Here is a 27883-nt window from a genome sequence, read left to right on the forward strand (position 1 = left end):
AACTCTATGAAATGGGCAAGAGTGTCCCTGGGATAGAGGAAATTTGCAAAATTAAAAGTGTGCATACACACACAAATGAAGGTAAATGGATAAAGAGGACACATGTATAATTATTAAATACACCTCTAAGAAGTTTACTTTATTTTAATTTTTTTTAAGAGGCAAGGTCTCACTATGCTGCCCAGGCTAGACTCAAACTCCTGGGCCCAGGTGATCCTCCCACCTCAGCCTCACAAGTTGCTGGGACTACAGATGCGCCCAGCCTTAAGAGGTTAAACGCATTAACTGCCAAGTGAGTTGTATTTAACTAGTTTTGAACCTGGGGCCTTATGAAGCAAAACTTGAGCAAAACCCTGCAGTTGGTTTGTGAAAATCGTACCTGTTGATGTTTTTACTGTTACAATTAATATTGACAATTTAATTTTTAAAAGGAGGATTAAATCAATAGAAGTCAATGACAAATTTTTCATTAAATTAGAAAGGATCATTGTGTTTTCAACGTTTTTATTCTATTTTTGTAATAATATACCATGGCCCCGAGGAAAAAATTTTTTTTCTAGTGTAGCAATGTGTTGAAATGAGGAACAGCATATGAGACGTTCTGATTCTTCCCAAAGAAGCTGGGAAACTCCTTCAAATCCACTTACAAGTTTGGCCTACACATCATATTATTAATCCTATTATATCTTAATATACCTGTGTTAATTAAAATCACACTGCACTACTTCCCATGAAAAATAAAATTACATTTCTAATAATACTTTTGTTGAATTCACAAAGCATTATGTGCCAGGTCCTTGTGTATCAGGCTGGAATTAAAAAAAAAAAAAAAAAAAAAAAAACTATGTTCCACCTTCAAGAATCTCATCTATCACCCTTCTTAATTTTTCTGAGTCAACTGTTAGCCTAGTAATCCAAAATAAAAACGTGAGGTTTCTATGAATTACCTAAGAGCCAGAAAGTACCTCAGTAATAATCAAGTTTCTGGTGAAGAAACACAGACTAAGAGGGTAGCACAAAATTACACTGCTCATTGGTGGTTTATGACTCAGGTTAGATCTTAAGCCTCCTAAGAGGGAGCTATCTCATGTTCCAAAAGTACATTTGCCCAAGACTGAGTAGTATAGCGGGTCAGCAATAAATATCTCATTTGCTAAATAATTTACTTATTAAATAAGACTCATATTACAAGCATATGATAAATATAGTAGGGCTTTCCATTCAAAAGTATTCACTGCATCCACAGCATCTCAATAGTTTTAGAATAGCCTGATAATAGGAATAACAAAACAGTTCAATTACATAAAATTGAACTATTTCAGTTCTATTCATATTTATCTTTAATCATAAGACTATGGAACATTTAAAGTTAAACATTCTATTGAAAGAAAACATAGTAGATGGAACAGCTGGAGCAGAACTTGGCAGTGACCGACAAGGAAGGACCCCTGGAGCCGGCTGTGGTGGATGCCTTTGATTAATCCTGGCACTTGGTAGCCCAGGAGTGTTCCAGCATCCCAGCTACTTGTCATGGCTCAAGCTGCCACAAGGCTTTTCTGTCACCTCTTTCATCTCTCACCTTGGCGCAGTCTTTGCCTTAAGCTGACTTAGCAGGGTCTTTCCTGACTGGATCCACACATTGTTTTTCTAGATTCCTGCCTTGTTCCCTGTTGCCTTCAAACCATGGAAAAGCTGGGGCTGAGTCGTGCTCAGGCCTTTACTGTCTGAATAAATCAGGCACTTGACCTGGCTGTAGCCCGGGCCTGCAGTGAACTCCCCCCACTCCAAAAAAGAAAACACAGTAGAAAAAAAATATGGACCATCTTCTTAGCATTACACATATTTTTAACCTGAATAACAAATAACGATACTCTAGGAAAATCTTTCAAATAAGGCAATTGTATATAAATTATGGTATTATTTTATAATGGGTGACTTTAAAATTTCTAAACTTATGAATGAAATCTGAAAAACGTGCTCACGCCTGTAATCCCAGCACTTCAGGAGACTGAGGCAGGAAGATAGCTTGAGGCCAAGAGTTCAAAACTAGCCTGGGCAACATAGTGAGATCCCATCTCTACAAAAAATTAAAATAACTTATCCAGGCATAGTGGTATGCACCTGTAGTCCCAGCTACTTGGGAGGGTGAGGCAGGAGGATCACTTAAGCCCAGGAGTTTGAGGCTACAGTGAGCTATGATTGTGCCACTGCACTCCAGCCTGGGCAACAGAGACTCTTATATCTAAAAAAAATGAAAATTAAAAAAAAAAAAAGATATCCGAAAAATTCAATTCAAGAGTTAGAAATGGTATGTTGTGAGTAACATCACAATGTCAGAAAGTATTTACACCTTTAATTTCCTCTTCAAATCACACTAAAGATGGGGACAAACAAAAAGAGGCTTTATAAACTGAGAAGTTACTTACGGTCGGCAGCTTTTCACGAGTGTTTTGAGAACATTTTCTACAGAACTGGGGGGAGGGGGAAGAAAGCCATTTGATAAATTAGACTGGTATATTTTAAGAACACATCTAATTCAATAAATAAATATTTCTAAGATATGCTTGTACATTCAGATATTATCTGTTTACAAGTAATAACTAATCCTTCTCTTTCATACAGACTTTCAAGGATTAAGTACCTAAACTTCTTAATCTACTCTTTCCTTCATGTTCATTTTGCTCTCTCTGCTATGAACTAATGGGAAGAAAACACTACACTGGGGAAAGCATGAATTATTTTCAATCTTTACAAAATAGGCAGCAACAACCATACTTAAGAATGCATGAACAACTATGCTCAAGTGGCTTAAATTTCCAAATAATAATTTTTACTGAGTGCTTTTATATCAAAATACAAGCAGCAGACATACCAAACTCTGGTGTGTTTCTATCAGCAGCTGCCACAGTTAGTTTTCATATCAAGTGAGAGTTCTATCACCCTCCAAGGCACTTTACTGCCAGCAACAATCATCAAAAAGAGCAACAGTCATCTCTTTGACCAGCTACTTACAAAGTTAGCTGAATAACATCTAAAACTCTAACTTATTTTCCAACCTGTAGGTGCCTCAAGTGAATATAGGAGACCAACACAAAATTTTGTGTATGAATTTATCATCATTTCTGTTTTTATGAAAAGGCTAATGTGTACTGGTTTAACACATGAGCAGAATGGAATATTTAAATTATTAACTAGATATTAACAGTCAAAAGAGTTAAGTGCAAACAAATAAAATAAATAAAGGGGCATTAGGTAACTATCAACTGGAATTTTAAAATACATGCATGACTACTTACAGTATGATGTGTATAAGTAAAGTCCCCAAATCTCAGGGAAAAAAAGAAAAGAAAAGAAAATATAGGGGAAAAGGGTAACTTTCAGGCACCTGACACTTTCTTATTAAACTTCTTGAAATTCTTAAGCCCAAAAGTCTATCCAACTTCTCTGAAAGCTTAAGAACTAATCTGCAAAGAAATTCCAAGGAATAACACAAAGCAATCTCAGCACAAGTAATCAACATATTATATAACCAAGAGAAAAAACTATAATCTCCTTACTTGGAGCAGTAGGAATCCTCTTTAATTTCAAAACTACTCAGAGAAAAATTAACTGAAGAGGAAACCAGACTACAGTCATGCGATGAATTCTAAAGTAAAAACGAAGGCCACACGGCCAGAGGGCCATCATAAAGCATTTTCTCTGATCATCTGAGAGAGGTTCTACTTTCTTCACAAAAAACGGTAAGCAATTCAGAAACACCATTTCTAAGTTTGCTGGGTAAAAAAGGGGCAAACTTCTTTCCAACTACATTTAAAGCTCCCTGACAACCACAACTGTGATTTTTACTTCTGAGGCATTTCCCAAGTGCTTATAACACAGCTATGTGTTCATATGTATTTCTTTAGCTATCTATTTCCTTATGATACTTAATAAACATATCAGGGCAACAAAGAGCACAGATCTTGGGTCTTTTAGTTTGAAGACTCTCATTTAGTAACAAATTAATAAAATTAACAACCAAAGTTAAAGACCCATCCAGTTTCAAACGACATATAGCTCAATTTAAATGCAGATTATTAGAAAAGTAATTCTAAAATGGTAAATTATCTGTCAGTGGAAATGAGCAGAAGATACATAATTCTACCAGCCCCTAAAGTTTATGTTCTTATTAACTTTACATTTATTTTACTGGTTTTGTGGCAACTCCTTTGAGAGACAGTGCTACACAAAAAATCTGCTGTTTTCACTTAGTAATTTTCCTAATTCAACAAACTTTCACATTATGTCAAAAATGAGTCTAGAAAGCAAGTCTTAAAAGGCTATAAAGCTACATGTTCTCTCCAGTTCCCTTCAATCTTCAGAAGAATAAGGAGTTAATCACAACACTTCATAGCATCACTTCACTCATTAGAGGATCAGAGTATGTGGGAATGTGATTTAGTTCATCTAAAAGTCAATTTCAACCCCTTCTTAAATATAAGGCCTGTACCATTGGGTTTATGCTCTTTATTCAGAAAAGGGTACAATCTCTCTAACCTGTGATATCTGTATAGTGACCTTTTGTGATTCTTGTAATCTCTCAAGATGAAGGGAACAATGTTTCTGTTTAAAAATAAAATGAAAGGTTAAGGCTAGATGCTACTAGACTATATTTTTCACTAATTTTTAGAGGGAGTGAATAATCACTACATACTTTCCAATTGTTGGAAATTTATCATATTAAAGTGGTAACAATTCAAAACACTTTTTTTTTTAAAAAAAAAAAATCAAAAGGGATCTATCTACAGGATCTACAGAGTGACTAAGCTTTGGTTGGGTTTTCTCATACCCTATTTCCTCTTAGAAAAGGTATGTTAAGTTGACAAAGACAGCCATAATAGAGCATGTAATGGTTCACAGTTTGAGATTACAGTCAGACAGACCTGATTTTGAATACCAGTTCTACTACTCCCTAGTAGTGTAATAATATAGTGTAATAATATAGCTCAGTTTTTTCATCAATATGAGCAATAATACCTACCTCTCATAGAGCTGTTAACAAAAATTAAATGAGATAATGTATAGAAAGCAGTTGTGTGGCCCAGAATTAAGGACAACAAATGTTAATTATTATTTCATACTTAGCCAAAATAAACTATATTTACAATTTCCTTAAGAACTGAAATTTTGTGCTGACTTTGCTTTCACATTGATTCTATTGCCCCCGAGTTGCTATTAATTTATGATTTAGGATATCACATCAAAATAGGAAATTCCTCCCAAACCACCACCTTATTATTATATTAAGGGCAGAAAGTGAGTTCTTGTCCCAGTTCTTAAGCTCTTGTTCCAGTTTCAACCAATGGCTCTGTATGAATTTTCTTCTCTGGGCCTCAATTTCCTTATGATGACATTTCTTATGATGATATTAATAAAGTAAATGCCAAATATGTAGCAGATAAGCCTGAGGAACAGCAAGAGCCTTAGCCTCTAGTTACTCTACTTACTGAAGATAGTGAACTTATATAATCTTGGGAGGTTTATGCCTCCTGCCTCCTTGGCCTTATGTAACTATCAGGACAATATTCACTTCTAAACCATAGAAATGTACAGCAAATGGTACATTCAAGATGAGAGCAAACTGGACTGCTCATAGCCAGAAGTACTTACTTAAAGCTTCACTTGACAATTCTTGAATTAAAATTTAATTTCAGAATAATCCTATTTAATTTTTCATAAATCAGATGGGAAACTGTAACAATGCCATATTCTGTACATATCTGCCTTAATCCCCTTGTAATTTAATGGTAACTGCTTATACAGTATTTCTTTTCTTAAGCATGTGCCAACATTTCACCTAAAAGTCAGTTTTACCTGCTTTCTCTAAATCTAAATAGATCCACCATAAGTCAGTCAAACATTATCCATCTTATATCTAATCCTCAAAATCTAATATTATTGCTCAGTTAAATTATTAAGTAGTCATTTTTTCATAGCCACTACACTCAAAATTAGGGTTAAGATAATTTCACCATTAAGAAAGGTATAAATAAAGTAAATTTTCACCACTGATGCAGCATTAACATTGGCTTTTCATTAAAATTACTTAAAAAAGTATACCTTTATTGAAAATGCTAAGAAATTATAGTAATCCTTACTACTCATGTAAAAAGAGCATGCACAGTTGCTTTAAATGATGACAAGTCTGAGGAATTTGAACCAAGTATTTTTTAAAATTGCTTTTAAAAGATCAGTTTTTAAAGAAAGATCATTATAGCACACAGACAACTTTTGGAGGACACATTATCAAAATCATTAATAAAAATCAACCACATATTCTCTAATTTCTAAATAATAGTAGAATATTTTAAAGAACAGCACAGACGCAATGGCTCACATCTGGGAGGCCAAAGCGAGAGAGCTGCTTGAGCTCAGGAGTTTGAGAACAGTCTGAGTAGGAATGAGACTCCGTCTCCACTAAACAGAAAAATTACCCAGGCGTCATGAGGCATACCTATAGTCCTGGCTACCTGGGAGGTTAAGAGAGGAAGATTGCTTGGGCCCGGGAGTTTGAGGTTGCAGTGAACTATGATGACGCCACTACAATCTATCCAGGATGCCAGAGCAAGACTGTCTCAAAAATAAAAAAGCAAATAAAATGCTCCTCAAATAATACATTAAAAATCATTGCAAATACCATATTAATAATCATTGCTTATTAACAAAATAACTATAAAAACTATTTTAAATTTCAACGAGTCCTCAGAAATTAACTCCCATCATTTCATTATCATGTTAAATTCTGTACTAGAGATCATTCATGAGCTGCCTAGTAGTAACTTAAGCTGAGGAATGTTATCATATGTGCCAAGAAACCCCAAAAAGATGTCTATTAAATAGAACATGGCCTTTTGATGCAGTGAATGGGGAGAGAGGAGGACAAAGCATTTAACTGTATCTTAAAAATAAGAGTACCAATTCAAATGGCCCCTTGATAGATCAATAAAGACCAAGAACAAGTACCAGAAAAAGAAGATATCAAATTTCTGCAGAAGCAGATTAATATGAAAAGTGAAAGTACATTATAAGATACCCTTAGAACAGTAAATATAAAATAAAAACAAATACTAAAAAAAAAAAAATTAGAAAAACAGTAAATAAGTTATATAGGTCCAAACTATTCATGATGAAAATACGCAAACCATTATCACCACCCACAAAAATTAAATTAGTGGTAATAAAACTAAACATATTTATAAACACAGCAATTCAAATATGAACTGTCCATGCCCATTTATAAAAACTATCTATGCATAATTCCCCCACATCTGGTGAGTAGTGCTGCCTATATTTGTAACATGCAATATGCTACTGAAAGTAAGTATATGGGACACTGTTTTATGAAATAAAACCATGTCCATAAAATTTATAAGCTTCTTTTATAAAGTAAACAACAGTCAATTCTTACATTGCCAGTGTCAAGTTCACAATTATCCCCTTTCCAATTTTGCTTTTTTGATTACATAAAAAGCCCTACAAATTACTTCTCCAGTAGAAAGTAGAAACAGAGGAGGAGAGTCAAAAGGGTCTTCTGTGCCTGAGGCAAAAAGGCAGACAGAAAGAAGAAAGGCAGGTAGAGAAAAACAGAAGAAACACAAGGGTAGGAGACGGGATAAGGAAAGAGAAAAGGAAGAAAAAAGGAAAAAAGGAGGAAGGGAAGGGAGATGAAAGTTGATCATCTTTGCTCCAAACAACAGAACTAGCTTTTAAAATCATGTTGAAATACACGGCGCTCTAAGCAGGACAATAAGGACAAATACATAAGACACATGAGTTTAAGATTTGAAAGATAAACAGTTAACAAATCAAGCAACCTTTTATTCTTCATTATAAAAATAGTATTCTAAAAATAGTACAGAAACACATGTAGTCAGCTGACAAAACTGTTTCACAATGTGTCGGAATATATTCAAGATGATAATACTCAAAATAATTTATTTTTGCCACTGAGTATAGGTAGTGAGTCTAAGTAGGTAATATTATCTATGAATTTCATTTTACAATAGGTAATTACAAAATGCAAAATGGAGTGCGGAGTCTGTTAAGAGTTGAGTCACTGCTTTAAATCAAGCAACAATTTCAGCAGAGTCATGATGTCTCTTTAAAAGACCGAGAACAAAAAAAAAAAAAAAAAAGACCAAGAACAGCCAAAGTGAAACTTTTAAAAGCAAGGATGACGGTACCACTTCAGGAAGAGACATGGTAAGCAGGATATCAAGATGCAGCGCTGGAACTTAATAAGCACTGACTGATACAGGCACTAACAGAAAACTTTCAGGCAAACAGCTAGTACTACTGGAGGAGGAGAGCCACAGATATTTATTAATGACCACACAGGACTTTAAAAGAAGTAGCTGCCTTTGCAAAGGTACACCTGCAAGGCAGGAAGTTATGAAGTAACAGAGAAAGGACATATTTAAAAACAAGGAATTACTGAAGAAGTCACCTTCCCTTCCCCTTCATGTGGCAAGTAAGCCAAATAATCAGCCAGAAAAATCTCAGAAAGAAACTGATTTGAACACAGTTCAAAGGTCTCTGAAATCTATGAAATGGTGATGCCAAGTCAGAAATTCCCTAAGCTCATATTTAAAGAAGACTCGGTCAATCCAGTACAAGCCATGCTCCCCGCAGCAGAAATTAACACTCAAAAGGATCTCTGCAACAAAGCTTTATATTAAACTTGGGGCTTTCAGAATAATTGTAAAAGCACATTGCACATTGTATCATTCAGTTTTAAGATAAAATTTGATATTTTTATGGTTGAAATGAGTTTCATTATTATAACATATGAAACTTTCAGGAAATAAATGACTTCTGACCACTCTACTTGTCCAAAATTGCCTCAAACCAGTTAGGACCTAAGTTCAGGATCTTTTTTTCACCCTTTCCATTTATATAATTTCACATCTGCCATCTATAATTATTTTCAAAAAATTCTATGGTAAGGAGCACAGACTGCTGACCTAAGTGAAACCTAAGGGTTAATCATGGGTTAAATGAACTGAGCTGGAGAGGCTACAAGAAATAATGAAATAATGTAGACATGTCTAAGATTGAGAGAGAAACCACACAAACAGACTTTAAAGACTTGATTTATAAACGAGAACAAGGAAATTAATATAGGTACATAGAATGGTATTCTTTAGGAAATGAGTATATAAACATATGACAAATGACTCTAGACAATGAGAGGAAACAGCTATTAAAAACTGCAGAAAAACTTCCTAAAAGTCAACCTTAAACACAAATTTAAGAGCAATTTTTTAAGCCAAACATGCTAAAATTGAGAAAATTAAGAGCTAGATCACAACTAAACAGAAATGATACTTGGTAGTCAAGTCTGAAATCACAATTAACCAAAAAAGGCACATGATTCTATTTACTCTGTAAATTCAGAATACAAAACATACAAAAATTAGAGGTTTGAAGAGGCAGGGTGTATGTGCAAGAAGTCAATAATCACCATGAGATTTAGTCTAAATATTACTAGGAAATAACATAAACCAGTCTCTGCGCAGTTGAATAGTTTGTGCTCTAACAACAGCCAATCACTGAAACTGAGGCTTCTTTATTTTTTCTGGTGCCATGACTGGGATTGTGTGTTCTCTGGAATATGGGTGTCTTCTGGAATATGCAAAGCTTCTCTTTTTAAAGCACTTGCTTTACTCAAAGAATTAAAATACATGTGGATATTTTATGAAGAATGCCAAACGTGCATTACTTCCAACGACAAAAATTCAAGTTCAAACAGAAATCTCTTGCTTTCTTTTCTTTGTCCAGTATAGTGAAGTTAGCTATTAGTAATATATTGGTAACAAAGTCTTAGGAAGTACAGCTTCAGAAATAGTTTAAAGAGGCCAGTGGATTGTTATAGGAGACAAGTTACATAGAAATGAGCACATTAAAATGTTTATTTGCTTGTTTATTTCAAACAATCAAACATTTTTCTTTTTTTTTTTGAGACAGAGTCTCTCTGTGTTGCCCAGGCTAGAGTGAGTGCCATGGCATCAGCCTAGCTCACAGCAACCTCAAACTCCTGGGCTCAAGCGATCCTACTGCCTTAGCCTCCCCAGTAGCTGGGACTATAGGCATGCGCCACCATGCCTGGCTAATTTTTTCTATATATATGTTAGTTGTCCAGATAATTTGTTTCTATTTTTAGTAGAGACGGGGTCTCATTCTTGCTCAGGCTGGTCTCGAACTCCTGACCTTGAGCGATCCACCCGCCTCGGCCTCCCAGAGTGCTAGGATTACAGGCGTGAGCCACCGCGCCCGGCCCAACCAAACATTTTTCAACCATGATCCCCTAAAAGCTGCCAAGTGCCCCCAAACAAGTACTTTAAATGGAAACACTTACTTAGGAAACCAATTTAATCCCAGGTGCTCTGTCTTGGAATATAATATTCTTTCCACCATGTCATAAAGTGGTCTCCAGGGTAACTCCAAATCATCTCTTGAAAGAAGTTCCTTTTTCCTTTATGAAAAAAAAAAGGGTGGGGGGAAGATACCTATGTATGGATGTGTACACAGATGTGTGTATATCATAAATACTACACAGGAAAGACAGTTAAATATTGCTGCTCATATGGTTTTGCTTTTCCCCCTCCACAGCCACTCACTGGCACAACACAGTATTAGGAAGAATAAACCAGATTTGTGCTGCTGCTCAAACCTCAAAGAGCACTGGGTAAAAAGGGGCATTAAGTTTGTGTCACCGTTATTGCAGATGAATTTCATATTTTCCAACACTATCTATGGAATACTTAATGCTACCATAATGTTGCTTTTACTTGCAAAAGAATCTATGATCCCTATCTTCTCAAGGGATTTATAATCCATGAGGGAAGATAATTAGCATAAAAAAACACAATCAGACAAAATATAGCACAATGTATGCTAGAGAAGAGAAGACTTCATGGAGGAGATGGAGTTTTAACTAAAAGATTAACACATATGATTAAACTTATGATAGTGTTTTCTGCAATCTTTTCTCCAAATTGGCAATTTAAGACTTGGTCTTCTTACCAAAAGCACTTAGTTCTCATTCTCTAAAATCCTGAAGAAACAAACAAACAAAAAAACCTTAGCAGAAATCATAGAAAATGGACTTACTTTAACAAGTTGATCAGGAGGCGGGCAAATCCCTGCATCATGCTGATTTCTAATTTTGGAATTGATACCAGCTCATACAATAACTTAATAAAAAGAACATGATCTTCTTTGCTAAATTTTCTCCCATAAAGTCTAATATATCTGCAAGAGAAAAATAGATACAGCCTTTAAAAATAGGTATAGTGACACACCCATGTTCACACAGCATTATCCATACTAGTCAAGACGTAGAAGCAACCTGAATGTCCATGAAGGGATGAATGGATAAAGAAAATGTATATTAAATACGATGGATTGTTTGGCCTTAAAAAAAGAAGGAAATCCCGTCATATGATACAACAAAGATGAACCTCAAGTGAAATAAACCATTCATAAAAGACAAATACTGCATGGTGCTATTTTTATCAGGTATCTAAAGTAATCAAACTCATAGAAACAGAAAACAGAAAGTGGTTACCAGGGTTGGGAATACTAATGCTCTCTTATCTGTTATATGGTCTTTAGCATTTTCCCAACAGCTAAAATAAAATTAAACTTACGCTTAACTTCTAAAGTTAGGATACCTAACTGCTTTTCTATCTTCCTGAAATTCCTCAAAATTCTTGGTCTATTAAAAAGCATTCTTTTTTATTTCCTCAGGCTGTTCTGAATTTATTCAGCTCTTTTCTGTCACTTCAAGGTTTAATACCATCACCTAACCTTAATAATATGAGACCAGACAGTATAGGGGAAGCAGCAATGAGACCTTAGATCTTGTTTTGACTCTGCAGTACAGGTTGAGTATTCCTATTCAGAAAATCCAAAATCTGTAATGTTCCAAAATCTGAAACTTTCTGAGCACCAACATTCTCAAAGAAATACTCACTGAAGCATTTTGAATTTCGAGATTTGAGATGCTCAACCAGTAAGTATATAATGCAAATATTCCAAAATCCAAAAAAATCTGAAATCCAAAACACTTCTGGTCCCAAGCATTTCAGATAAGGGAAACTCAACTGGTCATTACTGTAAAAGTTTCTTAACCACCACAGAACGGTAAAGCACAAGGATTAGTGAAGACAATATACGAATACCCTAACCCTGCAGTCCCCAACACCCCCTCACGCCCCATAACCCCAGGGCCACACACACACCATGCTGCAGAGTTCCTCAGACCACATCCCCCCACCCCTCCATCTGTGGAAAAACTGTCTTCCATAAAACCAATCAATGGTGCCAAAAAGGTTGGGGACCGCTGCCTATCCCAAGGCTGCCAAAGATACTTCAAGCTGCTGAATAAACATGATACAGTCTCCTGAAGCCTCCTTCAATTTCACTCTAAATTTAGAAGTAAATGCTTAAATCATTAAAATTCTATTTTATATTTTTCCCTTTTTTAAAAAAAAAAAAAGAGCTGGTTGAGAAAAATGCTATTTTAAATAAAAACAAACTATCTCCTTAAAAACTGGCACTCATTTTTAAGATAAAGATAAAACAGAAGAATTCAAAGAAATATTCCCTGCTTTCCACGGCTGCTTCAGGCCTTGTTAAGACTCCAGATACCTCCGGAGTTATGGACTTGCTCTCCCCCTGTGGTTAGGACACTTTTGTGGAAAAACTGCAGAAATGCTGCTCTAAGCCACAGAAATAACTTAGCTACGGCCCATTGCTTCTACTGCAGTACAGACAACTGTTTAACATTAGGAACGTAATATTCACGAGGCCCCAATTTTAATACTATAAAGAGAGAGAGGGATTCCTAGAAGGTCTACACTACAGCTGCTGACAAAGAAGATTTTAGGGGGATTCCTTCTACTTCCCCCAGTTCCTCGCCAACCAGCAAGCAGTTCAAGTCTGAGCATTTCTCAAAATGTGGTCCAAGGGATTTTTTTTAAAAGAGTACAAAAAGTACTAACCATAAAAAGAAACAAATTAATCTTCATTAGAGTAACTTCTATTCATAATAAGATATCATTAAAAGTAAAAAGCCCAGTCAGACATGTGAAACACACATATCTGACAAAGAACTGATATCCAAATTACATAAAGAACGCCTACAAATCAGTAAGACACAAACAATTCAATAAGAAATGGTCAAAAAGACGGGTACTTCTCAAAAGACACCACACAGATGAGTAGACTAATAAGCAGATACTCAACATTATTATTAATCAGTAAAAGATACTCAACATCATTATTAATCAGTGGAAGCAAATTAAAAGCACAATAAGGTACCACTTAACACCCACCAGACTGGCTAAAATTTAAAAGCGTAAAAATACCCAGTTTTTGGTAAGAGCCTAGAGCAACCAGACCTTTCACATGTTGCTGGTAGGAGTATATAGTGGGAACAGCCACTATGGGAAAACTGATTAACATTATCTATAATAGTAAAGCTAAACAAAGGCCTGTTCTATCCAGCAATCCCACTACTAGGTATATATGCAATAGTGCATATGTCAACCAAAGACATGTACAAAAATGTATATAAATCTCACAATCAGCATGTTGAGCAAAGAAGTCAAACACAAAAAATGCATATTATATGACTCCATTTTAAAGAATGAGCAATATTAGTCCATGGTGTCAAGTGAGTAGTGGTTATCTCTGGGAAAGGAATATTGATTGGGAATAGAGAACTTCACAGATGTTGAAAATATTCTACATCTTAATCTGGGTAGTGGTTCCATGAGTGTATACACATCTACAAACATTCATCAAGTTACACATTTCAGACCAGCGCGTTCAACACATTTTATTGAATGAATGCTATACACCAATTTTTTAAAAGAGAGATGTAGATAAAACGGGACTAGAAACATGATTGGAGTATAGATTTATCTTTAGGGAAGAAAATGTGGTCAAAGGATCACTGCATCAGAATTATGTAGGGTGACTGTTCAAAATGCACATTCTTGGAATCAAACTTAGACCTCGTTCATCAAAAATACTGAGTGTACTGGGTGTGGTGGCTCATGCCTATAATCCCAGCACTTTGGGAGGCCAAGGCAAGAGGATTGCTTGAGGCCAGGAGTTCAAGACCAGCCTGAGCAACATAGCGAGACCCCATCTTTACAAAAAGTACAAAAATTATCTGGGTGTGGCATCGCACACCTGTAGTCCCACTACTCGGGAGGCTGAGGCAGGAGGATTGCTTGAGCCCAGGAGTTTGAGGCTGCAGTGAGCTATGATGATACCACTGCACTCTAGCCCTGGTCACAGAGTAAGACTCTGTCTCCAAAAAAAAAAAAAAAAAAGGATGAAGGCCGGGCACACAGTACCTCAGTGCTATAATCTCAGCATTTTCAGGGCCCACTGGAGCCCAGGAATTCCATGAATTCCATACCAGCCTAGGCAACATAGTGAGATCCCCATCTCTTAAAAAAATATACACACACACATACATATAAATATGTATATATATAGACATAGATATTTGTGTGTGTGTGTGTATATATATATATATATATATATAAAATCATGCAGGGAAAAAAAGAGATAAAGCAAATACCATAAAATGTTACCTGAGTGGTAAAACTGAGTGATTTTCATGTATTTCTATATACATTTCAGTTTATTTTAATTTTTCTAAAGAAAACAGACATTATTTTTATAATTAAAATTAACAATAAAAACATTTCACATCAAACTTCTATTATAAACTACAATGTTTAAAATCAAATAACCAATATTTTTGCATTTACACTATTACTTTAAGAAAAATGTCCCTTACTTGAACAGGTTTCTCACCAACTAAAAAAATGACATGAGTGTGAATCAAGGTAATTAACTGCAATGGATATTGTTAACACATTAACTGCCATGTAAGTTTGTATTTAACTCACACTAGTTTGAGCCCAGGGCCTCATGAAGCATATGTAACTCACACATCTCTTCACCGTGGGAGCTGTGAGAACTATTTTTCAAGTTGTATATAACTCACACACAGAAAACAACTAAAAATAACAATTTTTTCATTAAATTAGAAATGATAGTTTTATTTTCAAAGTTTTTTTGTTTTTTCTATTTTTTTTTTGAGACAGAGTCTCACTCTGTTGCCCGGGCTAGAGTGAGTGCCGTGGCATCAGCCTAGCTCACAGCAACCTCAAACTCCTGGGCTCAAGATCCTCCTGCCTCAGCCTCCCGAGTAGCTGGGACTACAGGCATGCGCCATCATGCCCGGCTAATTTTTTCTACACATATTTTTAGATGTCCATATAATTTCTTTCTATTTTTAGTAGAGACAGGGTCTCATTCTTGCTCAGGCTGGTCTCGAACTCCTGAGCTCAAACGATCCATCCGCCTCGGCCTCCCAGAGTGCTAGGATTACAAGCGTGAGCCACTGCGCCCGGCCTATTTTCAAAGTTTTTATTCTATTTTTGTAATAAAACACCATGGCTCCAAGGAAAAAATTTTTTTTCTAGTGTGGCAGTCAATGTGTTAAATCCATTGAGTTCATAAAAAACATAAAAATAGGCCAGACAAGGTGGCTCATACCTGTAATCCTAGCACCTCTGGGAGACGAAGGCAAGAGGATTGCTTAAGGCCAGGAGTTTGACACCAGCCTGAGCAATAGTGAGACCCACCTCTACAAAAAATAGAAAAATAAGCTGGAGTGGTGATGTGCACCTGTAGTCCCAGCTACTCAGGAGGCTGAGGCAGGAGGATCACTTGAGTCCAGGAGTTTGAGGTTGCAGTGAGCTATGATGACGCCACTGCACTCTAGCCTGGATGACAGAGCAAGACTCTCTCTCTCAAAAAATATATATATATAAATATAAATATACATACATATGTATATGCATGTGCGCACACACACACAAAAAAAATAGATCACACCTTTGAGGAATGCTAGGAAACCAAGTCATTATCTTAAAAACTGGTAAATTAAGGGAAACAATTAAGCTTTACCCTACCACTTCTAAAAAGAAACTGTACCTCAGGATAAAACAATAGTTAATAAGGAAAAGTTCTTTAGAAAACTACAGCAAATAAGCAAAGAGTGAAAGATATAAGTATCACCATTATGGAATCCCTAATGATATAGGATAGCTACTAATATCACAGAAAGAGCCAGACATTATGTACCTCCAGATGAAAGTATACAATACTACCTATTACATAGTCTTGACAAAGAAAAGGAAACTTTAGATGCTGAGGAACAGCAACAAAATCTGTTACTGTGTGAGTTCTTAACATTTCAATCTGATTCTGTCTAAAAGTGATTTGAATTATATAATTAATAAAGCTGACTTAAGGACATGAAAATGTTCAGCTTACAGAAACTGTCGTCTTTCCAATCTTCTGTAGAGCACCTATAAAAACTGGTCATAATCTAGGCCACAATGAAAATCTCACTTTAACAAGTAGAATCATTCTGGCCAAATAATCTAATTATAATACAATGCAAATTGGCAAATATTAATGTAAGTATAAACAAGAAGAAATCAAATCATTTAAATACACACGAGTCTTAATAAAATAACCAATCCCCCTCCAAAAGGCATTTCCTTTAAAATCAGATTCAGGACAACAATGACTATTCTTATCATTATTATTTAGCATTATTCTGAATCTAGGTCAAAAGAATAAACTAGGAAACAAAAATGAGGGTAATTATTTCAGGAAAAATAGAACTTAAAAAGTATGGAGTCAACACTCTTGATCATACCTAAAATATATGAAGCAATCAACTAAAAACCACTTTTAGACTAAATATAAAAATCTACAGAATATATTTTATTTTAATTAGTATAGCATTCAGATAAAAGTAATGGTGATTAAAGGAAGATTGTTTTATTCATCACACCAACAAAAAGATTAATTAGCTATTTCTCTATGAGAAATAGACAGAAATTAAATGTTGGAACAAATTACATGGTAAAACTTTACCGAAATGTAAAATACTGGATAAATGCTGAGGCATAAGGACCTTCTGAAATGTCCCTTAATACCTGACAGCTAGAGCTAAATGACAAGTATTTTACATTAAGGAAAAATACCATGACCAATGAAATCTCTGAACAACCTCCAAAATTAATTTCAGACAGGAATTTCAACTTTCCCCTACCCAAAACAAATACACACTTTGCTGTAGCTGTATCAGTTCCAGTCTTTTCCTTCTCTAACCAAGGTGTCATCAAATAGAAACATCAAAAAGGGGGACAGAAGTAGCAGAGAAAAACCAAAGGATCAGGAACAAATTACTTGGATTTTATTTCAAGAGTAAGTCCCTCATTACTATATATAATATTAAAAATGCAGATATATGCACAATGACAACCATGTGAATACAAAAAAAAAAAAACCCTTTTTTAAATGCAGACACGGCTTTCTCACGGCTGGAAATAGTAAGTGAACAAATAAAAAGGTTTTCTTAGGCACCCCCCTCTTCTCCTTTCTTTCAATTACCTATTTATCCAAAAAGGATTTTTAGAGCAAATGACGTGTACAGGACAATAATGCTACTAAAATAGGTCCTTTAGGCAAAGAACTCAGAATCAAATATAAGGCGAGTGTCAGATATGAGATATAAGAATCAAAGCACCTGGCAAACTAAATATATAAAAGTGAGATAAATGAAGTATTGAGTTTTGTGATTGATTTTTTTAACCAAAGTTTCCATCATATATTAAGTGATCATTGACCTTGAAAGATTAAAAAGTTGTCATCACTTAATTTATACTCTGAATAGGCAACCCAAGGTCAAGATAATCTTGAGCATCTGCGGGTGGAGGTGCAAGAATCCCAGGAGACAGCTCTGAGTACAAGAACAAATCAAGAACAGCATATTTCTGTGGCAAGGAGACACAACCAACAGAATGTTCTTTATTCTCTCATTTCACCTCCAAAGAGGATGAGCTGAGGAGCAAGAAAAGGGATGAGCTCGCGCTCTCTTACACTTACACACACATACATACACACACACAAAACACGTAAACGATATTACTTCCAAGTGACTGCTGGTATGCAACAAACGTAAATTAGGTGTCTCTAAAGTGGAGAATGTCTTAAGTTTCCATTCTAGCTTGCTTGCAACTCGTAACATTATAATCAACTCTGGGTAGAACATTTACTGATTTCAATCAGGAGCAGTATGGTTCTACAAGTTTGCTGAGAATTTAAACTGCTCTATGTCAGTCCCTTGGGCTAATCGTTTAATCTGTATTTGTAAAACCTGGGTTTCCTCACAAGGCTATGGTGATAGACAACTGATTAGCGTACATGCAAGATACTTTGATTTAACTGTTCTGCAGTGGGGCTCCAGGTACCAGTTGTTTTTTAAGTTCCCCAGGTGTCTCACCCAGGTTTGAAAACCACTGGACTTTAGCAGACTGGTTAGAATACAAACACATTTTGTCCGTGGGTATCCATGAGGGATTGGTTCCAGGACCTTCTGCAAATACAAAAATCCAAGGATGCTCAAGTCCCTCAGCTGCATATAACCTACACACATCCACCATATACTATACTTTAAATCACCTCTAGATTACTTATAATACCTAAAACAATGTCTGCACATCACTTTATTCATGTGGATTCAACACAGTATTTGGTGTGTGACAAATTCAAGTTTTCTTTTTAGAATTCTGTGGAATTTTTTTCTGAATATTTTCAATCCTCAGTTTGTTGAAGCCATGGATGTGGAATCCACTGATACAGATGGCCTATTGTACATGCTTTTAAAAATCTATTTACTTGATTATAGGTGGCTCACGCCTATAATCCTAGCACTCTTGGGAGGCCAAGGCGGGAGGATCACTTGAGCTCAGGAGTTCAATACCAGGCTGAGCAAGAGTGAGACCCCCATCTCTACTAAAAAGAAAAAGAAAAAAATAAAAATAAATAAATATCTATTTAAATCATGAAAAATGTAATACTAATAAAATCCATTTCAATTTATATTTCTTTAGTTATAAGATTAAATATTTTTTAAGAAGCTTGCTCACTATATATTTAACATGATTGTTTTCCTGTGAATTATCTGTTCATATCTTTGGAAACCTATCTAACTCCTTTAAGACCCTCCTCCTTCATGAAGTCTTCTCAACCAAAACTACTATCTCTGTCCACTTTGTCCCTTAAATAGCTTGTACCAAACTTGAGTATTTTCCACATTTTCACACTATAGTTATGTATCCGTATATTATTTTATTCTTTTAGATGACTGAAAGCTACTTGGTAAAAGGACTCATGCCTCTACACCCAATGTAACCCTCAGCTCTAACCAGAGAAGAAACAAGGTGAACATTCTGGGAAACATTTTTTCAAATGACTGAATGTTCAAGTATATCTTAAGGAATGTACTGGCTTACATAATTAAAAACACCTCACTAGGACTAATTCTTTTTTTTTTTGAGACAGAGTCTCGCTTTGTTGCCCGGGCTAGAGTGAGTGCTGTGGCATCAGCCTAGCTCACAGCAACCTCAAACTCCTCGGCTTAAGCGATCCTCCCGCCTCAGCCTCCTGAGTAGCTGGGACTACAGGCATGCGCCACCATGCCCGGCTAATTTTTTCTATATATATTTTTAGTTGTCCAGATAATTTGTTTCTATTTTTAGTAGAGACCGGGTCTCACTCTTGCTCAGGCTGGTCTCGAACTCCTGACTTCGAGCAATCCACCCGCCTCGGCCTCCTAGAGTGCTAGGATTACAGGCGTGAGCCACCGTGCCCGGCCTAGGACTAATTCTTAAACACACACACACAACAATAAATATTCAACCATATTAAACTGGTTTTATAACAGAAGTTTCCAAACACACTAAAAAAAAAAAAAAAAAGAGGGGAGGCTATCATCTTTGCAAAGCATAGCATTCCTGAGGGAAGGCATACACTTCTCTGTATCCCCATCTGCCAAAGGTTGGACAACACTCACAGGAGCTTTAGCACATCAGAGTTGAGAGTTATATTCTTTATGACTTATAAAACTGACAACAATTTCTAGACTAATAACATCATTCACTATTAACATCTAATAATAATACCACTATTCTTTTCCCAGTTTTTTCTCTCTTGAGGTATGGATAAAGGAAATCATTCCCTGAAATGTTTTACTGGGTGTCATTTATGACAGAAACATGGCAACGGGCAATGGGAATATAAAAATAGACAACAAATGGCACTGGAGCATAGTCTAGAGAGGGAGACAGGTAACTAATTACTTCAGTATGGTGCTCTGAGTACAGATTTTACCAGTTGTATGGTAAATTTGCCCATTCATTTCTCTGTTCCTCCACATTAAATAGCTTCTCAGAATTCCTCCTCATCTAACCAAATCCTACCTCAAGGCTAGCTATAAACCTAGCCAGAGAGCTTTCCTTCATCTGGACATAGAAATAGTGGTTAAGAGCAAGACCTCTGTGGTCATCAGGCAAATTGGCTATAACATAGTCTCTGCTTTGGATTGAATGCTTTGGGTCCCCTCAAAATTCATAACACTAATCTGCAAGGTGATGGAGGATGGAGATAGGATTTGGGGGATGTAATCAGTCTTGAGCTTGGAGCCCTCATGATGGGATTAGTGCTTGATAAGAAAGGTTAGAAAGTGCTTGCTTCCATTCCTCCTCTCCCCTCCACCAGGTGAGGACACAGCAAGAGAGAGACTATCAGCCAGAAAGAGGGCCTGTCTAGAAACCATTATGCTGACACCCTGATCTCAGGCTTCCAGACTCTAGAACTGGCAGAAATAAATGTTTGCTGTTTAAACCACCCAGTCTATAGTATTCTGTTATAGCAGCCCAAATGGAGTAAGGACAACCTCACTAAGCCTAATTTTTAACTATACCTACTGGCTCTCCGGGGTCTGGCAAGAGAGCCAGTCTGGCTGCAGGTCCCAAGCCATCCCCCTCCACCAGCCCCTTTAGGAAATGAATGAATGAATGAAAGTTAAATAAATGAATACATGAATTAAATGAAATAATGAATGTAAAGCACAGTGCTGGCACATTATGACCTCTAAATATGTGGCAGATAGTACCTATGCCACTCATTTAACACTCTATTAATGCTCTCTTAAAAGATCCCTCAGGTTATTGATATTTTAGAATCATTGTAACTTTTCATTTCCATCTCTTATTATCGTTATATGTCAATAAGTAAGTGTTGATTATATGATCTGAAGTACAGAAAGAAACCTGTTAAGTCAATAGGTTTCAACCCACAGTAATAAATATATAACCCAACACACACATGTGCATATATATAACTGAATAAAACAAAAACTGGTCAATACCTTCCAAATAGATTTCATAACCCCTTTGGTCATGATCCACAATTTGGAAAATTATGTAATACACTTATAAATGAACACATCAATGAAGACTGAGACCTCCCCTCCAAAAAAAAACCCAAAGTAGAAAAGGCTTCAGATAATTCTGCCTCTTAAATTATGAGGTTTTTAAAAAAAATCTTTTTTTTTTTTTTTTTTTTTTGAGACAAAGTCTTGCTCTCTCACCTGGACTAGGACTGGGGTGCAGTGGCGTCATCATAGCTCACTGCAACCTCAAACTCCTGGGCTCAAGCGGATCTTCCTGCCTCAGCCTCCCCAGTACCTAGGACTACAGGCGTGTGCCACAACACCTAGCTAATTTTTCTACTTTTTGTAGAGACAGGGTCTCGCTTTTGCTCAGGCTGGTCTCCAACTCCTGAGTTCTAGTGATCCTCCCGCCTCGGCCTCCCAGAGTGCTAGGATTACGGGCATGAGCCATTGTGTCCAGCCTAAAAATATTTCTAAACTGTTCCTGAATTTGTTAAATGGTAGCTTTTCTCCCGCCATACACAGAATAGGGGCCTCCATTTGTTAGTTACATGTTTACAGAAACTTACCATTTTATTTACTAGGATCTCTGGAAGTAATCCACCTTCCCTCAGAACACAAACCATCCCAACTGAACTCTTCAGGAATTTGCCAAAAACTGGCAACTCCATTCGAAAGCCATTTGAGTAGATATTAAAGAAAAGAATATCTGCCTGAAAATACATACACTCACATGCAAAAGATTGTATTCATAAAATTTCTTGCTCTAAAAACTTCTATTTCATCACTGGCTTAAAAAAGAAAACCACCAGAAAATGAAACGAAATACCTACACATAGCCCAAAGATTACTAACACATTCCATTTAGACTGTCTACTATTAGAAGCATTTTTAATAATTCTTAAACAATCTTCAACTTGTTTGCATTACAATACTATTCTCATACCCACGTCACAGCTGCAATACTGTTAGTTTTTTTCTTGGGAAGGAAAAAGTACTGTATTTTTAATCTCAAAAATTTAGGATCTAGGTATTGTTTTAAAAAAAGGCCAAATTAGCATAAACAGGTGACGACTACTACTCAAATTTTACAGTTCACCTATCAAAAAATTGTTAATAGGCCAGGCGCAGTGGCTCACGCCTGTAATCCTAGCACTCTGGGAAGCCAAGGTGGGAGGATTGCTTAAGCCCAGGAGTTTGAGGTTGCTGTGAGCTAGGCTGACGCCACAGCACTCTACCCCGGGCAACAGAGTGAGACTCTGTCTCAAAAAAAAAAAAAAAAAAAGATTGTAATAACTATAATCTAAATTTTATAATACTAAATATTTCACCATAACGATTATAGATTTATTTTAAAATGAAAGTCAAACTCCCTGATGCAACCAATATAATTTGCTGTCCTCTCTAATTTACTTTGCTAAACTTCATTCCCCAAACTCCCATTGGGTTATAAAACACACCTTTCTCTTTCTTAACCAAAATGCTCATTCCTTCTACTTCTTTGATTAAATATATACTTTCTTTTGGATCCTGTATTAAAATGGATCTCATCCCAGATTCACTTCCTCCATTTTGATTGTATAAGTAACAATTCCTGGGCCAGGCATGGTAGCTCATGCCCATAATCCATATGCATTTGGGGAGGCTGAGGCGAAAGGATCACTGAGGCCAGTTCAAGACCAGCCTGAGCAATAGCAAGACCTCATCTCTACAATAAATAGAAAAATTAGCTGGGCATGGTGGCACACATCTGTAGTCCCAGCTACTCGGGAGGCTGAGGCAGGACAGTTGCTTGAGCCCAGGAGATTGAGGTCGCAGTGAGCTATGATCACACCATTGTACATTAGCCCAGACAAAAGGGTGAGACCCTGTCCCCCCACCAAAGAAAGTAACAATTCCTTATATTTGCAAAATGTTTTCATTTACAAAAAAAAAAATAAAAGTTAATTCTAATATTGAGTACCTATGAATGTATACACCACAGTACTAAGTGCTGGGGGCAGAGGGGAGGAGAGGTAAGTATGGAAGACACTGACTTCAAAATAGCTCACAGTAGAGGAGAGTAGATTTGTATACAAAAAATACAAAAGCATGAACAAGGGATCAAGAAAGAGTACACTATAAGGAAAGAAATGCTAGGCGTAAACCAAATACAGAAGCAGAAAGTCTCAGGATTCTAATGGTAACATTTAGATTATGGGATCCTTTTAACATTTCAGTGGACATCTCAATCAATGCAGGAATTTTTTTTGTTGCTGTTGTTGATTGCTTGCTGTTGCTTTTTACTATGTTCTGTTTGCTGTTCACACAGCATGAGATTTTGATCTAATTTTCTACACAGATTTGAATTTTGCATTTAAAAAGGAGGGTAAGGGGATTCCCTAGAAACGAGTCTCATTTAATTAAAAAAAAGTTAATTCCTAGTTTCCACCATGAGGAAAACAGTTTTAGAAGTTATCCACTTATTTACTTATAAGTAAGCTTCCCCCAAAAAACAGTAAAAATTTCCTTCCACTTTGACTAATAATATGTATTTCAAATACAATTTTATTTTACAACACTGTAGCAAGAATATCTGGGAAAACTGTTTTTAAATGACATTCATATCTCAGAAGAACATCAAATGGTACTGTTCTATTATTTTTTCTAACTGCCTTTCTTAGTGCCTCAATGTAAGGTATTAAAACGCACTGAGGGTCAGGCCCAGTGGCTCATGCTTATAATCCTAGCACTCTGGAGTCTGGGGAGGGAGGAAAGCTGGAGCTCAGGAGTTCAAAACCAGCCTGAGCAAGAGCAAGACCCCGTCTCTACTAAAAATAGAAAAAAAAAATTAGCCAGGAGTAGTGGTGTATACCTGTAGTCCCAGCTACATGGGAGGCTGAGGTAGGAGGATTGCTTGAGCCCAGGAGTTTGAAGTTGCAGTGAGCTGTAATGACACCACTGCACTCTACCCGGGGCGACAGAGTGAGATTCTGTCTCGCAAAACAGAACAAAACAAAACACACTGGGTCAGGCTGGGCATGCCTATAATCCCAGCACTTAGGGAGGCCAAGGGGAGAGGACTGCTTGAGGCCAAGAGTTTGAGACCAGTCTGGGCATCATAGCAAGGCCTTCTCTACAAATAAAAAATAAAATAAAATAAAGTACTCAGCTAGTATCTGTCACCTGGGGCGAGGGGTCTCAGTGTACTTTTGCCTATTTAATTTCATCTATCCTTAAATAAAAGTATGTTCCTTTTGAAAAATTTTGTGCAAGTTTATTTGTACAGCCTACCAAAAATCATATCTAAGATATATTTCATATCTCCATATCCTATATGGACACAGCAAGACTCTGTCTCAGCAAAACATTTTTTTTTTTTTTTTTCGGAGACAGAGTCTCACTCTGTTGCCCGGGCTAGGGTGAGTGCCGTGGCATCAGCCTAGCTCACAGCAACCTCAAAGTCCTGGGCTTAAGCGATCCTACTGCCTCAGCCTCCCGAGTAGCTGGGACTACAGGCATGTGCCACCATGCCTGGCTAATTGTTTCTATATATACTTTTAGTTGTCCAGATAACTTATTTCTATTTAATAGTAGAGATGGGGTCTCGCTCAGGCTGGTCTCGAACTCCTGACCTCAAGCGATCCACCCGCCTCGGCCTCCCAGAGTGCTAGGATTACAGGCGTGAGCCACCGCGCCCGGCCTCAGCAAAACATTTTTAAAAAATTGGCCAGGCGCGGTGGCTCACGCCTGTAATCCTAGCACTCTGGGAGGCCGAGGCGGGTGGATCGCTTGAGGTCAGGAGTTCGAGACCAGCCTGAGCAAGAGTGAGACCCCGTCTCTACCAAAAATAGAAAGAAATGATTTGGACAGCTAAAAATCTATATAGAAAAAAAAAAAAAATTAGCCGGGCATGGTGGCGCATGCCTGTAGTCCCAGCTACTCGGGAGGCTGAGGCAGTAGGATCGCTTAAGCCCAGGAGTTTGAGGTTGCTGTGAGCTAGGCTGATGCCATGGCACTCACTCTAGCCCAGGCGACAAAGCGAGACTCTGTCTCAAAAAAAAAGAAAAAAAATGAGCCAGGTGTGATAGTAAACGCCTGTAGTCCCAGCTACTTGGGAGGCTGAGGTGGGAGGATCACTTGAGCCCAGGAGTTGGAAGCCGCAGTGAGCTATGATCATGCCACTGCATTCCAGCCTGAGCGACAGAGTAAGACCCTGTCTCAAAACGAATAAAAAAATAAAACGCACTAGTCAGAATGAGATTTTTTTTTTTAAGTAATAGATTCAGATTTCAAATTTTCTTTCTCCAAATTTGTTGATGGAACTACCATCTTGCCGGTCTGTCGTAAATAAACAAAAATGTACACTAACAGAAACAGCACACTGGACCTTCCAAAGGGCAGAAATCTTTCACTGATATATCCCAAATGCCAGAAATAGTGTCCAATCCATGTAAGGCATGCAAAGTAAATGTATTCCAAGACTGATTTCTGCCTCTAGTACTCTGCATTAACCTATAAGCCTCAGTGTCTTCATGTTTAAAATGGAGATAACTCAAGAGAGTACTTGTTACCCCTTGATTGAGTCTAAGTCTCCAAAGTTAAGAGGTGAAAATGAAAGACGTCATAATATGAAAATGTTCATTAATGGGGTCTGATTGTAGTAAACCTCAGACAAAACAATGGAAATGGAGTAGAATCTCAGAAGTAAAATCACAAATTTTACAAAGCAGAACCTCATGAGGCTGCTCAAAGTGATAATAGATTGTTAATATTTTTTAAGTTTTATATTAGCATTGGTATTGCTTTTTTAAAAAATTCCTTTCCCCTTAGAGATACATACTGGAAATGTTTGAGCAAAGTCATATGCTTCAAAAATAATGAGAAAGGGGGGTGATGGAAGGAACATTATTGGCCATGAGCTGATTAACAGGTGAAGATGGGTGATGAGGTTCATTATATTATTGTCTTCTTCTGCATGTTTGATATTCTCTATTAAAAAAAATGTTTAAAGAAAAAAAATTAGAGGTCCCTGGAAAACAGTAAGGGCCTCACATATTTTTGAAAAAGAAAAATATGTACCTTCACAGTGTCAAGAAAAATCAAGTGTATACACATGTGGAGACAGAGAGTATATGGGAACTCTCTGTACTTTCCCTTCAATTTTGCTAGGAACCTAAAACTGCTCTAAGAAATAAAGTGTATTAATTTCTTTAAAAAATGAAGGATATCTTATCATGTTATTATATTATACAACTTTGTCAAAAAATATTCGTATTCCCCAAAATCACTTGTTTTCTTTTTTTACTACCGAAAATCAACTCTCATTACAAAGAAATTTTGGCTCCCATTTTAAGTTTAATCACTTAATAACAAAGACAAACTTCTTTCACCACTTTGTCTAACTGGTTCTCACTGATGAAATGTAGTAATTTGTCAAGATTTGATAATTCTTTTACAAATAAAAAACACTTATGTTTATTGTATACTTCAACTTCAAGACTCAAACATTAGATACTCTTAAGTATCTCATGTTAACAGACAACTGAGGCCGGGCGCGGTGGCTCACGCCTGTAATCCTAGCACTCTGAGAGGCCGAGGCAGGAGGATCGCTCCAGATCAGGAGTTCGAGACCAGCCTGAGCAAGAGTGAGACCCCATCTCTACTAAAAATAGAAAGAAATGATCTGGACAGCTAAAAATATATATAGAAAAAAATTAGCCGGGCATGGTGGCACATGCCTGTAGTACCAGCTACTCAGGAGGCTGAGGCAGGAGGATTGCTTGAGCCCAGGAGTTTGAGGTTGCTGTGAGCTTGACGCCACAGCACTCTAGTCCAGGCAACAGAGCGAGACTCTGTCTCATAAAAAAAAAAAAAAAAATAGACAACTGAGATTCAACAGTTACCATTTCCTACTTTTTTCCCCAACACAGAGATATGAATTTGTGTGGTCCTGTGGTCACTTTCTACTTTCCACAAGAGGAGGTTACTGTATTTGATAACTCATACCTTGACTAAACTTGAGTTTCTGGTGGTTATATAATCTAATTAAATACATTATGTGATTTCAACTGGGATAATCTATCCAGGAAGGCTATATAATGTTCTTAACAATAAACAACTGCACTTTCATTCTAAAGGGAACCACACTTGAACTAGCAAATGAAATGATTCCATGGCATTATACAATTATTTAATCATAAAACAATACTGAATATAATATGTCACTATAACAAACAAGAGATCTGAATTTGCTTCGTATTAAACCAAAGCCACATAATTTACTAAAATCCAAATTCTGTTTAAAAAAGAAACATAAAAGAAAGAAATAATCATGGATGGGATAAGCTTGTAGAAAAAGGTAGCTCATTCACTTATTCTCCCATCTTCTTCTCTCCTCTTCCTCCAGAAAGCTTAAAAAAGGCCCTTAAGGACCATCCCGTCCAGTGATTTTTCAAACAGTATGTTTTAGAACCCTGAGCAGGTTTCAGGGGTTCTACTGTCAATGTATTAAAAAGA

At 36.6% G+C, this 27883-nt stretch overlaps 1 protein-coding gene across 1 annotated transcript in view; it reads right to left on the reverse strand.

Moving 5' to 3' along the window:
* PSME4 (proteasome activator subunit 4) overlaps positions 1-27883 on the reverse strand; it is a 100054-nt gene that overhangs the window by 68725 nt on the left and 3446 nt on the right. The window contains 3 exon segments of the mRNA XM_045549600.1: positions 2427-2471; positions 10397-10513; positions 11152-11292. Of these exon segments, the coding sequence (XP_045405556.1) occupies positions 2427-2471; positions 10397-10513; positions 11152-11292 (303 nt within the window).

Source organism: Lemur catta, chromosome 4, assembly GCF_020740605.2.
Source record: "Lemur catta isolate mLemCat1 chromosome 4, mLemCat1.pri, whole genome shotgun sequence".
NCBI classification, from domain to species: Eukaryota; Metazoa; Chordata; class Mammalia; order Primates; family Lemuridae; genus Lemur; species Lemur catta.